This window comes from Colletes latitarsis, chromosome 7 (genome assembly GCF_051014445.1).
Source record: "Colletes latitarsis isolate SP2378_abdomen chromosome 7, iyColLati1, whole genome shotgun sequence".
NCBI classification, from domain to species: Eukaryota; Metazoa; Arthropoda; class Insecta; order Hymenoptera; family Colletidae; genus Colletes; species Colletes latitarsis.
The window spans coordinates 20197840-20211967 of NC_135140.1; the positions used below are offsets into that span (position 1 = coordinate 20197840).

The 14128-nt window shown below is 43.4% G+C and overlaps 1 protein-coding gene across 1 annotated transcript in view; it reads right to left on the minus strand.

Moving 5' to 3' along the window:
• Positions 1–14128, minus strand: part of LOC143343180 (disintegrin and metalloproteinase domain-containing protein 10) — a 176049-nt gene that overhangs the window by 16701 nt on the left and 145220 nt on the right. Inside the window, exons 8-12 of the mRNA XM_076767789.1 lie at positions 12693–12833; positions 6706–6830; positions 6253–6381; positions 5164–5332; positions 2985–3154 (exon numbers count right to left, since the gene is read on the minus strand). Coding sequence (XP_076623904.1) covers positions 2985–3154; positions 5164–5332; positions 6253–6381; positions 6706–6830; positions 12693–12833 — 734 coding nt within the window. The remainder of the gene's footprint in view (positions 1–2984; positions 3155–5163; positions 5333–6252; positions 6382–6705; positions 6831–12692; positions 12834–14128) is intronic.

The following is a 14128-nucleotide window of genomic DNA, read 5'->3' on the forward strand; positions in this document are numbered from 1 at the left end:
AACCAGACTCGGGGACTACGAACATACCTGGAAACTAATTCTCGACTTCGAGCCATCTCCGTGGTCGTCCGTGACCAGGAAGTTTCTTCGAGCGAGAAGAATCGTACGTGCACGAGATTGCTTGCAGCCCGTAATACGATCTGCTAGGAGAGCAATGTTGCCGGGAAAAGTGGTCGTTTCGGGTTGGTGTTCGTGGAAACCGTCGTAGTGTATTCAAGGGCGTTTGTTCTCAGGAATTGAACCCCCGTTGTTGCTGTTGCACACGGGTCCTATCGACCGTTTTTCTTTCATGTTCTTGCGTTCGTCAATCATGAATTTTCCAGACCGTTGCGCGTTTTCAACATTTTTCCATTCGCTCGTTTCAAGAGTTGTTATTTTGCTCTCAGTTCGCGCCGATCTAATTGGACACATTTCAGAAACAGCTGGGGGGTTCTCGTAGTGTTCCGTGCAAATTTTTTTCCCGGAATTTTCCCGAGCTTTCAAACATTTCCCGTTTATTCCGCCAACCATTTTTGCTTTCAATTTTGGAACATGGTTTTCCGGATATTCATTAGTACTTCTAGAGCTTCAATTATCCCGGTTACCTTCATCACACTTTTCTTTTTATCTTTGTGTGAAAGTTTTCCTTTTAGTTTTCATTATTTTCCACAATCTGGCGGTTGTTTCTCTCATCCTGCCTTTTAATAATGGATGGAGATTTCCCGGAAAAAATCAGAGTGCATTTTTGAGGATTCGAACTCGAGTCTCTCGTAATCGTAGCCGGGCACTCAAGCCACTGCGCTAATATTTAATTATTCATTTTTAAACGTGAACATATACTTTTTATACGCTCGCGGAAAATAGTTCATCGTTCTTTCGTAAAATTTCACCATTTTGCATGCGAGTGACGTTATTCCAGAAATTTTCAATATTTGGTCGTAGATTTGACCGTCGCGGACCACGCACCGAACGCGAAACAATATAACTCCTCTGTTTCGGATTAATAGAATTAAAAAAAATCAGTGACACCAGGAACACGTTCTTCTTCCTTCGCGTTTCGTCGATAAATCCTTATTTTTTAATAAAAAAATGCATATTTTTCACTGTGGTTTCTCTCGCGTGAAATTAGAAATCTTTATCTTTATCAAAATTATATTGTTTCGTTGAATAACAGTGCAAAACTGACGCCAACGGGGCAACGTTTAGTCTCGAGTTACTCGCTTTCAAGTTCGATTTACGGTTTGCATCCCTACAAGTCCCGTTCCACTGAAGGAGCGTCGAAGTTCTCTGCCGCTTAAATTACCGCCGTCTCGATTTCGACCGCGGAAGGAGTTCGTCTACTCATTATCGGCAGTCCGTTTAATTATCCAACGCACGCCGACGGGGAGTATCGAAGTTCCCCGCGTTTGGGGTAACAAACGAGCGGCATCGGTCGGATTAACGCGAGACCGACGCGCTCGCGCGCGGCTCCGGGACGCGTGTAACTACGCGTTTCGCGTTTAATTACGGCTTCAGTGTATCATTAATAAACATCAATACCCGCCCCCCTGCATCCCATCCGCCCGTCCTTTGCCACGCTCTGTTATATTAATTGGCGACGTTACACGTTAGAGTATTGCAAACGGTCGCATTTAATGGGGGATTTCATTCGTACAAAAGGCTCGTCGTTAATACTACCAAGGAAGCTCGAAACATTCCTTAATGGAACGTTGTGTGTTCGAGACACGTAGCGATTTTAAATCTATGCTTCTCAGGCTACAATCTAACCCTATACGTGGAAAATATTTAGTTCCATCGAAATGGACACGACTTAAATTCGTTGACAGTATTCTCTCGCTTGATGACTGGATTTGTTCCCCGTCCAGAAGACGCGAAATTAGAAAACTGGTATAGAAGTTCACTGTGCCTTGTAATAAGTATTCTTTGTCGATTGCAGGCGAGTAGAGAAATGGTACTTTCGGGTTAATGATGATTGAAAGAGCGAGAAGGACTTTAGGGTTAGAATTGAGCTTCGAGATAATCGAGGGGGTGAAGTCTCGTGCTTTGAGATAATTGCGGGGCACGAGTACTCGAGACTTTGAGGGATCGTCTTCTTATGTAATATAATAAAATAATTTAAAGTCCTTTGTCGGTTAATACGTACAGCATCATGGAACGTCATTTCTTTATGTATTCTGTACTACGTGGGGTTGTTATTTTGTATTTAAAGACAATCCTGCTGCTTTAATACAATTAGAATCATTGTTCAGGCAAAGCAGGGATGAATTCATGCGATTTGACGTCCAGACGTGTCCTATAATAGTGTTTTCCGTGTCTCTGTGGGAAATCGATATTGCACGACCGTGTTCCGTTTCGTAGGACGCAGTATCCTTTCAAGATATTCAATACGAATTCATAACATATTCAGCATAGATTGTAGCTTTTGTCGGAATGAAAATGAGTCTCTGTCGAAATTTCAAGGAAACTCGGTCCTGAAGGGGCACGTTTGCAATTTCTGTCGTAACTTTTCCATTCAGAGACTTTAAAAAATGGAAACTTCTGGGTCTCTCGGTATTCATGGGAACGTATGGTGAATGGTCCGTCAGGGGCGCGGTATGCCCGCCTCGTTAAATGCATCTTGGAACGCGTAATAGAAACGGTCTTACAAAAGCAGGTACATGTTCCCATTTAAAAAATGGTGGGTTTCGTTTCTGAAATATTTGCCAGGAATAATCTAAGAACAGCAATTTTTAGTCGTTGCTCGTTGTAGGATAATTGTTTAACGCTTGAACAATTCCTTTAGTTAATAAATTTTGTAAACGTATCGTAGTTGGTCGGAACAATGTTGTTAATGAATAATTAGGCGACTTTGCGGATGACGAGGGTTTCTAATCTTTCTGAACAACCCGAAGCAAAGTTCAAGAAGGCAGATCGCGACCCAGGAGGAACATTAGACTTAATCACGGCTCACCAGTGTCACGAGCGTTTCTGAACAGTCAGCAAATGAACGAAAAGGGGCCACTTACCTGACTGGGACTGCACACTGCACCATCGGCAAGACGACAAGGTATCTCACGAGGGGCATGATGGAGTCGTTGAGGGTGGCAACAAGGGTCGTTGCAGTCCTCTTCCCACCCGCAATCACACTCTTCGCCATCTTCCACCACCCCGTTCCCGCAGATGGCAGTCTGGGGCTCTGAGGAATCATCGATTCTCCATTACACTTCAATAAACGTAGCTCTCGACGTTACACGTTAATTTTGGTTTCATATTTTCTCGTGTTCCGTGCCAACGACATCGTTCGTTCTTGTTCTTGCACGGACCACACTGGGGTTTCCAGACATCTATTTCAAAGGAATCGATCTTTCGATCTCTGCATTTTCCAATTGTTTGATGACCTAATTTCCACGTTTTCCAATTGTCTAATACCCTAATTTCCCAATTTTCCAAGCATCTGGGAGTATCAGAATTTATTAGTACACCGAGTTCTGCTATAAAAGTACATAATTCTCTTTAAGAAGAAGAGAGATAGCGAAAGGAGGCGAGGCGTAGTAAAAATGCTGCAAAAGGTAACCTCATTTTACACCTCCACCTACGAAAAAATATTACTCATACGAGATTACGTCCCCCCCCTGAAACCAAGGAAGATTTATTTGAAGCATTTTTGTCTATCGCCAAAAGTAAATGAATTATTCATGCGGCCTCTCTTAAGTGCTTCACCCTGTGTGTGTATTTGTAGCCAGGCGAAGTCTTTCGGAATTCCAACGTAACGCTAGATTGCTCTGATTCCGAGCGAACCAAGAACGAGCCGCGAATAGAAGCAAAGTAGATGGAATAAATGTTAACCTGATTTGCTGCCAGCTTAATGAAATCCTGGATTTAATGAAGTCCAACAAGTCGGCCGTGGCCGCGTAATAGAATCAATTGCGGGCTGCGATTCCTGCGCCGTTCTGTTTTCACATCGGCTACAATTTTAACGCAGATTCTTGTTACACTTTCAGGCGAATATTTCCGTGCCACGATACAAACGTTCTTTCTCTACGTGGAAGAAGAAGAGAGGAGTTTCTGCTACGCGATGGTTACGCGATACGTTTCGTGCGCCGTTTTAAAGTTGTAGTCGTAAATACGTAAAAAAAAAATGTTGACTTTTAGTACCGTAGCAACATTTTTTTTTGTAAATTAAATGGCGCGCGGTAGAGTTAACATTTTGATTGTAATCAACGTGTATACAGGATGCAGTGTGTAATTCTATTGCGTGGTTCCCCTCGTTCGTGGTTCGTTCATTTGTACCGCAAAAATTCATTGTTTCATACGAGTTTCGAGCGACTTGTTTTTTTTTTTTGCTCGTTGACATGGCCGGACAGAGGGATCTTTGTGTCATTAACCATTAACGTGTCGTATCTGTTTCCTGTTTGCGCGATTCGTCGCTCGTTTGCTCGTACGTTTGTGCGACCAATGCTCGTTGCCCGAAACGAGTTTCACGCGGGCCATGTACAGTCCACTATTAGAATTGCAATTGAGTTGCAGTTAGACCCTGGGTCAATCGATATTCCGTAGCAACGATAGCGTTTCTCTTTTTTCCCACGCAGTGCGAATTTATTAACGAACCAAAGGTGGATTAGAAAAACTACGATTGCATTTTATTGAGAGAAAACAAGTAAAGAAAGCTCGACGAGCTCGAACGTCAGCCACCAAGTATTTTTACTGCGTAACAAAACGTTTCCTAACTTCCCGGAACTTTACTCCAAGCTTTAAATCTTCTGTTCAGATCAATCCATCAGAGAAAACTTATCTTTTAATTTTCCTGACTTTCCAATTTTTCTAGGTACTGATTCTTCAATTTTCCATTTTCCTAATCTCTCAGTTGCTCATTTTCCTAATTTTATGATCCCCCAATTTTCCATTTTCCTAATCTCTCAGTTGCTCATTTTCCTAATTTCATGATTTCCCAATTTTCTATTTTCCTAATCTCTCAGTTGTTCATTTTTCTAATTTCATGATTTCCCTGAACACGTCAACACGAAGCTCGTTCTTTGCCAGTTAACGCTATCTTTCGAGCAGCTTCGCGGCGATTGTATAAATAATTAATTCAGCGATCGTGCGAAAAGGAGATCGATACTGTGGGGTCAGGGCTGATGACTCGAAGCAACGCAGCCTCTGACTCTGTTCCAAACTAATTAAAATTCCGAAAGCTCCTCTACTCACCGGCGAAGCAGCCTTTGGTCGAGCGGGCCTTGGCATTTAGAACGGGATTTATGGAGACCAAGCTGCACGGGCTGAAGCGATTGTTGTTTCGTTTGTCCCCGCTGGTAGCTCTGGCAAACATTATGAAATTTCCGTCCTCTCCTCCGGGTGAACATTCGTCCGGGTCGTGCTATCACGTTAAGAGAAAGAGAAAATGTTAACCTGCCTCTGGATCATTTATTATGAGTAGTGCTAGGAAGGACGTTGCTCCTGTGAAAGAAAATTCAATTAACTTTGATACCAGGAAGCTTCTTTGCCCCAAAAGCTTTCTGTATTTGAATCGTTCGTTGAAACAGAGACTCTTGTACTCTGAATATTTGAAGTTTTTGTTTGACGGAATAAAACAGGGATTTTCAGCCGAAATCCTATGGCCTCAACACGTGAGTGAAAGATATATAAAAATCGTAAAACTTTTGAGGGGGTCTAATCGGATTTTCTATTTTCTGTTTGCCTTTCAACCATTCATCTGGCTTTAGTTAATATATTTATATGGTATTTTAAATTTGTAACCAACTCGATATTGAGGAAAGAGGTAGTTTTCCAACAACCCTATTTGCCATGGTTACAAGAGAGTCAATAATTTTGAGATCTAAAGGAAATGACAATTTTCCAATTTGCTAATGTCCCCAAAGTTTTCAATTTCTAAATTGCCTAATTTTCTACTGTAAGAGTTTGCAAATTCCCCAAGATCCGAACTAGCTGCTTGAAGATTATCAAAAATTTAGTAACGCACGTTGTTCAAATTGTTTCGCCCGAGGGGCTGCACGCGTGAAATTCCAGTAATATTCAAAGAATCTGTGTCGCTCAATTAGCTCGTACATTGGTAAAATTCTACGGACGTTCCTAAAAAGTGTCTGATTTTACGTCGATCTTCTCGAGCGTAAGATGCAACAGGGTTTGCGTTTACGAGCAGAGTAATGAATCAAAATACGAGCAGTATCAAGTTAAATTACCCTCGGTTCTAACATTGCCGAACCCACCCCTAAAACTTTTCACGTGTATTCGGCTTTCACGTCGTAACATGCAAGCCCGATGCACTGGCAAACTTACAGGGGATCCGAAGTTGTGACCGATCTCGTGTGCTAGGGTGACGTGAGAAACCGTCGGTGGTACGTGCTTGTCGTAGTTCAGGAGGGTGATTATACCGGTGTTCAGCGATTTCATGCTTCCCCTGTAGTGCTGCAAGACAAAGTGGTGTTAGTTTTAAGGCCAGTGTCACTTGTACCAACCATTTTCAGAAGTCTGTCGTTCAAAATAAACGCCATGAGCTCTAATTTTAACAAAGTCTATTGACAAACTTACAATTTTAGTAATTTTAAAGAAAGGTTTCAGATTAAATAGACTTAAAAATGCTATATCCAGCGTTTGTTTAAAAAAGTTATTTATATCGCAAACTTGGATTTAACGGAAGTACTGTGATCGAAATATTAAGAGCGTGAGAGTAAACGTTGTTACGTCGAAGGGTGTTGGAAAGTAACTTTCCGTAAGTTTAAGAAAACTCACCCCATTCTTCTCGCAGACTCCACCCGCATTTTTCAAGTCCCCTGTCCACGCCAATCCCAAGGTGCCCTTCTCAAAATCGCGATACGTGAACATGTATGACAGACAGAACGCGTCGTAGTCTTCCTCTGCAAAAAATTGCAAATATTTCACGTAATTACACCTTCAAAAAATGTGAATATATATAATAGAAGGGGTAGTAGTGGACGAAAAGAGATTTAAAACGTTTCCACTGAGATTTACAGTGGGAACTTGTTCGTATACTATTTCAAGTAGTACGAGTCAATAATAGTCGGACGCCCCTTTAAGGAAAACTTCCATTTGCTTCGTAATTAATCACAACTCTTCGGTAACGGAAACCAAAGGTTAAAGAGCTATTCTTTCTTGAATTTGTTCTATTTTCTGCACCGCAACCGTGACGACGATCTAAATAATCAAGCGGTGCATTCGCCGTTTAAAATATAAATCGACGATGTACGGGTGGTCTTGAAAAGTTCAGCATATTAGATGAATACACTGGACGTTCGTAAACAAACCCTTCCATTGAAATTCACGAGCTACGTTCATGGAATATTCATGGCTGAATGCTTTTTTTGAGGGTGGGAGTGAGGAGAGGGGAGAAAAAATGCCGCCAAAACTTCTGAGAACAAAAAGGGCGAACAAAGGGGGTGGAAATGGGGCCGTGGACGAGCAGACTCTTTTTTTCCATCTCGTTTCATGCACTCGGGCCGGACACCGATCCCCAGCGGAGGGAAGTTGCCACGGCATAAAAGTCCTCCAGAAATTAAATTACTGGACGCTTTGGACGCCTGATTTATTATTTTTGCTGGATAACATCTAGGACGATGTTCGTCCGCGTCGGCTGGGAATTCAACCCCTCAACTCCCTTCCCTGAAACCGCCGCCCGCCCCGATCCCCGACCCCCGTTCCCTCGACGCTTCCGTGACGGCAGGAACAGCCAGGTAAAATACTGCCAACGACAATGGGGAAATTAAAAACGAAATTAATTAAAGGCTCGCAAAGAACGGCTATTTGCCTTCGTCGGTCGAAAAAACGCCGACGAACCACTTCCTCCTCCATTGAATTCAAACGAATCGTCGAAATAGATAGCCCGGTTTTGGATTTCTCTCGTGCGAATGTATAATGAAATCCTCCCCGGAGAAAATGTCACGAAATTCTGGGAGAATTTAAACAAAATTCCATATCATTTTAAACGCGTGCTTTAAACCTCTAATTCCATTACGCCGAAAGGTCCTCCCAGGAAGTAATAATTTTAGAAAAATTAGGAATAAGTTCCTTTCACGTGTATTTCACTTTGTACCTTGAAATTAAATTAAACGCGAGTGTTGTCCAAGCATACGTTATCTTAATAATTTTCTATTATTTTAAATTTCTATTAAAATCATTTTTCAAGTGGCTGCTACCACAGTTTTGGTGGCCCAAAAGAATTTATTTAAAAAAAAAATGTCAACTATAATCGATGATGGATACCGATACGCTCTCGCTTCGGCGGGCAAGAGCTCTGGCGGTCCCCTAGGAATGTACTTCTCTTCTTAGCAGAATGCATACGTTTTTTTTTTGCAATCTCAATACGCCGCGTTGGCCTTTTCGAATTGAACGCCGGTTGCATGTTTCCGCTTGTGCACGTCTCAGGAGGCATATTTGGTTACCGGACGCCCGCGGCAAACACGTCGTGGTCCGCGTACCTGTTCCTCGATTCGCAGAATATCAAACGAAACAGTACATCGACGTCCGTGTACACCGAGTTGTTCAGCGAGGCAACATCGGCCTCTCTTGTCGATTGCAATTCATCGCGAACATGAACGGTGCTTGTTTTTGCTGTAAAAACCGTGTTACACTCTTGGATAGGTTGACGCCACATGTTTTGGCCGCTCAAGGTCGCCCCCCCACTCTCTACCAGAAAAGGGAAATCGTTTCCAGTAAACTTGCACGCAGTGAACAGTGTTCTTTTCATTATGCAATCCACTTCTACTTGTTTCGTCACAAAATCTGTGAGATTAAAAAACAATATTAACTTTTTTAACATTTTGTCCTTACGATGTTCAAAATTACCTTTATGAAATATAGATTGGTTTCGCGAGTGTGTTAAAAAGTAGAATGAAAGATCGAAGTAAAATGATGACCTTGAGTGAGCAAAATATTTGGCGTGCACTTTGAGCGACGTAACCAATCCAGTGGCGCTATCGTCTACGATTACCGAACTTTGTGGAGCATATTTCGAGCAGGCGTTATTTAACAGCGACTCGTTCGCGATTGTTAGCGAAATATGAAGCGGAATATTAGTTCGAGGACGACGCCGACGCTTTTGACGCGTCACTATTATGCGCATCGCGAGACGTTGTCGCGTTATCGTGACGCGCAATAAAGGACCCGTACGTGTTGCATTGTGTACGTTTTCTGCATTTTCGGCGTGGTACGCGCGGGGATTCAAAGTCGCGTCTCGGCAAAGAAATTTCACGCCGTTTCTCAGAATTCTAGATTACATTTTTCCCCCCTGGATTTCATATTTCTACATTAACGAACAAAACGCAGGATAGAATCCGAACGTCCACGTTATTTAATTCGTAACTTTATTTTGTGGGCCGGATGAATTTAACGAATGAACCACAATTCGACCGCAGGCCGAACTTTACGTACCTCTGCTCTAAACGGTATCAGAGCATTCGATCAATAGTTCCAGACTTTCTCCTCTTCCATGTCGCGAGTTTTATTGTGCTCCTCGCCGACGGAAACTTTTTCTTCTTCGTTCTTTTTCTTTTTTTTTCGTTTCGGATCCGCATAAGGGAAACGGGAAATTTCCGAGGTTGGCCATGATATTGCTAGATTGGTGCCAATGGAATGACCTCGGGGCATTGTCAGGAATTATCGAGTTTCGCATTCCGATATTCGATACCTCCCGCAACGAGCTGTTGTACTTATCTCCGTGGATTCAGTTTCCCGGCCGATGAAGAGACGCCGGTGGAAAAGTGGATTAGCAGACAAGCTTCCGGGATCGCGGAAGAAATTCAAAGAAATATTTCTATGCGGCATTTGAATGTAGAAAAATTTCATCAGTCTTAATGAAGCTTATACAGAGCGGCGCATTTAAGACAGGTCGCGCGGGTAACTCGTTTATTTTTTCAAATAAAAACGAACGTTTCAGGCGACGGTTGTTTTTGGTTTTATTTCCATGCTAAGTAATTACTTTATTTCACCAGGTCTTCAAAATGTCCCGTCGTTACGGCACGAGCATTTTATAACTCGCTTCTTTACAATTTTTATCAAAGAAATCAGTTTTAACATTCGTGCTGATCGATTTAGTGAAACTGGGTCAAATACAAGAGTCAGTAGAATATATTAAAATTGGTCGAACGAGACATTCTAACTTAATGGTATTGTTGTCATTTATTTCACAACAGGTACAAGCTTCATTTGCATCGAAACATTGTTTAGTAGAAATTAGAAAATGTTGAAGGATCCTGAATCGAATGTAGAACAGTAGATCAATCCTAACTAGGCAAGTGGAACGGGACAATCTCTGATCAAACAAGTAGAATACGTCTCTCATTGGCTAGACAAATAGAGTAACATGATCAGCGATCAGCCAAGCGGAATAAGTGTATCATCACCAGACAAACAGATAGGATCCCGTGTTCGGTCAAGTAGAATGGGCCAAGTTACAATTAGACACGTGGACCCGACGTATTCATAGCTAGTCTAGTAGAAGAGGCTTATTGCTGGCACGGCACGTGCAACATGCTCCATCCGCGTTCGATCAATCGACGAGAGGACCGTTATTAGTCAGACAGTAGAATTGGATCATCGTCGATCAGACGAGTAGAAGAGATTCGTTAATTTCGACTTATTTCACTTGGATCTCTCGTGGCTACAGTTGAAACGAATGGGACTTCCCCGTTCGATGCGCAGAAATAATGCCCGATAAAATTGTTTTTCAATCCGTCGAACGAAAAATATATTTCGCCGGGGCTACCGGCCGCGCGATCCTGCTTATTAATTATCGAGTCAGCCTGCAAACATTTTGGCCAAAATTGCGTAATTACTGCAGACAATGCAAATTCGAACGACGAAGGCCGTCGCACTGGACATACTTTATACTAACATTGTAACGCGATCGATAACGCGCTACATCAGTGAAACAGGATTATAATATTCGTAAACGTTCCGAAATGATTGGGTATCGATCGTATCGTGGTTCAATTTTTATTCACCGTTCGACGTTACATAATCGACAATGGGTCACGTTTCTCGGGTTTAAATTATTAAAAGTAAATTCATTTGCTCAGAGTGTCTTACGTGACCCGAGTTTGGATCGTTTCCCAATTTATTTATATGCCAGAGGCGTGTGTAGAAGCAAACGGGCGTACAGTGAGCCTTGAGATGGAATTTTAATCTTTAATTAGCTATTGGCTCGAGCAGTTTGTAGATAGTGGAAGCGCAACCCGATCTTGGCAGTCGGGTTATGCAGGCTGAAAGTGCCAGAGAAATATTCATGAATTCTGTCTCTGGAACAGCCGGGCTCTATTGACGGATTGAGACAAAGCGACCGGCTTAAATCAGCTCGAAGGAACGTCGAAAGCAACTGGATATATCATGACCCCAATAACCCTAACCGACGGAACTTGGACCGCATTGATCTGCGACTCATTAGCGTTGGCGATGCGACCACGGTAATAATTAATCTCGCCTGTCCGGAAACTTTAACTTTGTTTCACGGGAACTCAAATGCGGCACGGTTACTTAGTCGTTGCGCCCATGAATTTCAATGTTGCTCAGCCGCCGAACGTGAATAGCTAACTGCAGCGTGGTAGATTTCAGGGGACCAAGATTACACCCGTTAGCGTATCGAAGATTCCGTTGAACTGCGAGAAGAGCATCGAGGTCACCTGGGCCAGCGATTAGTCGACAGTCGATCGAAAATCGACGATAACGTTTCTTCAACAAACGCGGAGCAAAAGAATGCTGTTCGTGCCAATTGCTGGATCCAGAGAACATAAATCGAGGGTATAAATCAAAGGCAAGAGCCCGATGGTTCCGTTTGACGTTTTAGGGATCGAGAAAAAGGAAGCTGGGGGCCGTTCGACCGGGAGGTTCCGACTCGTCCGGGTCAAAAGAAAAAGGGCTCCTTTTCATGCAGCGACGCGTATCCCGTACCATCTCTGTAATCCAATCTTCTCGCGTGTTTATTAACCGCGGTATTAGGCAACGAAGAATGACGACGGGGGACGCTTCAAAGGTTGGACGTGTGCGACACTCAACGGGAGCTCGTACGATGAACCAGGATGACCGGCGGGCGTTCCGACGGACGTCACCGGGACGCTTTTCATTAAAGGCAAAACGTTCGAGCGAATATTTCCCCAACTGTGCTTTATTGACTCCCCGGACGTCTCGTTCAGTCGTTAAAAAAAGCCACGACGTTCTACAGATCGATGAATTAAAAGCAATCGTCGTTGGAACGTTGAGCAGAATGGAATTATTTCCTGTAATATTCTCCAATCGTAGATCAGAGAAGTGAAACAGGATCGTAGATGGTCAGGAAAGTGCAGAAAACGGGACTGATAGATCCGTTTGCAGTTTCATTGAGATCTAGTAGAAGAGATCAACCATATATCGGACAAGTAGAACTGCTCTGAACCTAGTCAGACAAGTAGAACAGTCGTAAACAGAGTCAGGCAAGTAGAACAGTTTTAAATAGAGTCGATCTTGATTCATCGATCGATTCCATTGCATTCGAGTTTCGAAGTCTCATTGTGCGAGTGACGTTCGAACGGACATTCGCATAATGTCAAGGAACGTCCGGTGGAACTTTATCGTCGATAAAGTGGGGATTATTATTCGTGAATCGCGGAGTGTTTTAGAGGAAAGCGATTTTTATGGCATTATTACCGTGAAGAATGAACGAACGTATCCAGCGATCGATTCTCAGGAATGGAGGTTGCTCGAAAAGTAGGAGATTGCAATAGTTCACTTACCAGAGAACAGCTCGAGGAATTCCTCGACCCCATAATCACCGGTGAACCTGTAGCTTGGGTCGTTCAGAGAATCTTCACTGTGGACTTTGACGCGCTTTATCATGAAGCTGATGTTGTCCGGCTGGCCGTCTTGATTAAAATCTGCAAAAATTTGAACGTGTTTCAATGTCTTGGTGAATGGGAATCGTAAAATCTCGAGTTCCCGTGAATTAGAGCGAGTTTCAACGGCGGGTTGGTAACGATATGCATCGATTCCGCGAAATTCATAGGATTTGAGAGGAGCTACTCGCCGAGGTAACTGATAGCTGATAACGAAAATCACTGGGGCTTTAGACGAGTAATTTTCGGGTTCCCCCAGTGATCAGCGTATCCCCGAACAGTTCGGTGGTCGCGTGGCGGGAAGCATTTAATCAAACACCTTCTCCGCGGGAATGCCAATCGAAGCTGGAAAAACGGCGCCGTGACACGCGACCAGCGATTCCTTTTCGCGTACGAATTTATGCGGAGCGTTCCTGATCTCGTGACTTTTCGAAGCGTAAAAATTACATACAGGTTACTCTGGTTCCCTTTCATCGTGCAGTATTAAAACTCCCGCCTTTCGAAACGCGAAGGAATGCTATCCAATAATAATCAGATTCGAATTCGACGTTAACATCTATTCAGACGCTAGCAATTTGGTAAATAAATTGTATTAAAATTTTGAAAGGTGTCCTCTTTATTAGACGCGATATTAGAGGAACGAAATTAGACCTCAGAAATATAGTCAGTCCTGTACACACGTAACACGGAAGTTTCCTGGCGCTTCGGAGGGTTAAGGACTAAAACTAGCAGGATGCACTCGGGGAAGGCACTCGCGTACGATCTTCTGTCTCCTTAAGTAGCGTGGTCCCATGGCAACGTTTCCAGATTGTCTGGTTGGCGCTGGTTACCAGTGTGCTCAAACATCAACGGGAGCCCCGTTACATCCATATCTCGCGTCCGACATGCATGTGCTGTCGGCAATTAACACTAAGTCCGTTGTATTCAAGTTTGATGTTGCATTAATCAGCTTTGGCGCTCCGCCGACGGTGGAAACGTAAGAGGGGCCGCGGTACAAGTTGAAGGAAGGGCTTCTTGGGCCGCTAAATAATGCAAATGGAGCGCTTGGGAATGGGGCGAAGTACCAGCGCCACGTAGGAAGTTCAAGGTAGCGACGTTGAAACATTTATCGGGACGGTGAGCTCTCGTGCATGCGCTCGCGAACAAGCTCAACGCGACGATTCGGTGTTTTCGAATTGTTTGGACGGTGCGTAGCTCGCGTGAAACGCACGGTTTCCCTCGTCCATCCAGTAGAATCGGACTGTCAACGACAAGACAAGTAGATAGTATCAATTTGCGAGCAGCCGAGTTGATCGTATCGGGCGCATGGTCAGCCAAGAAGATTATATCGGCTCGTG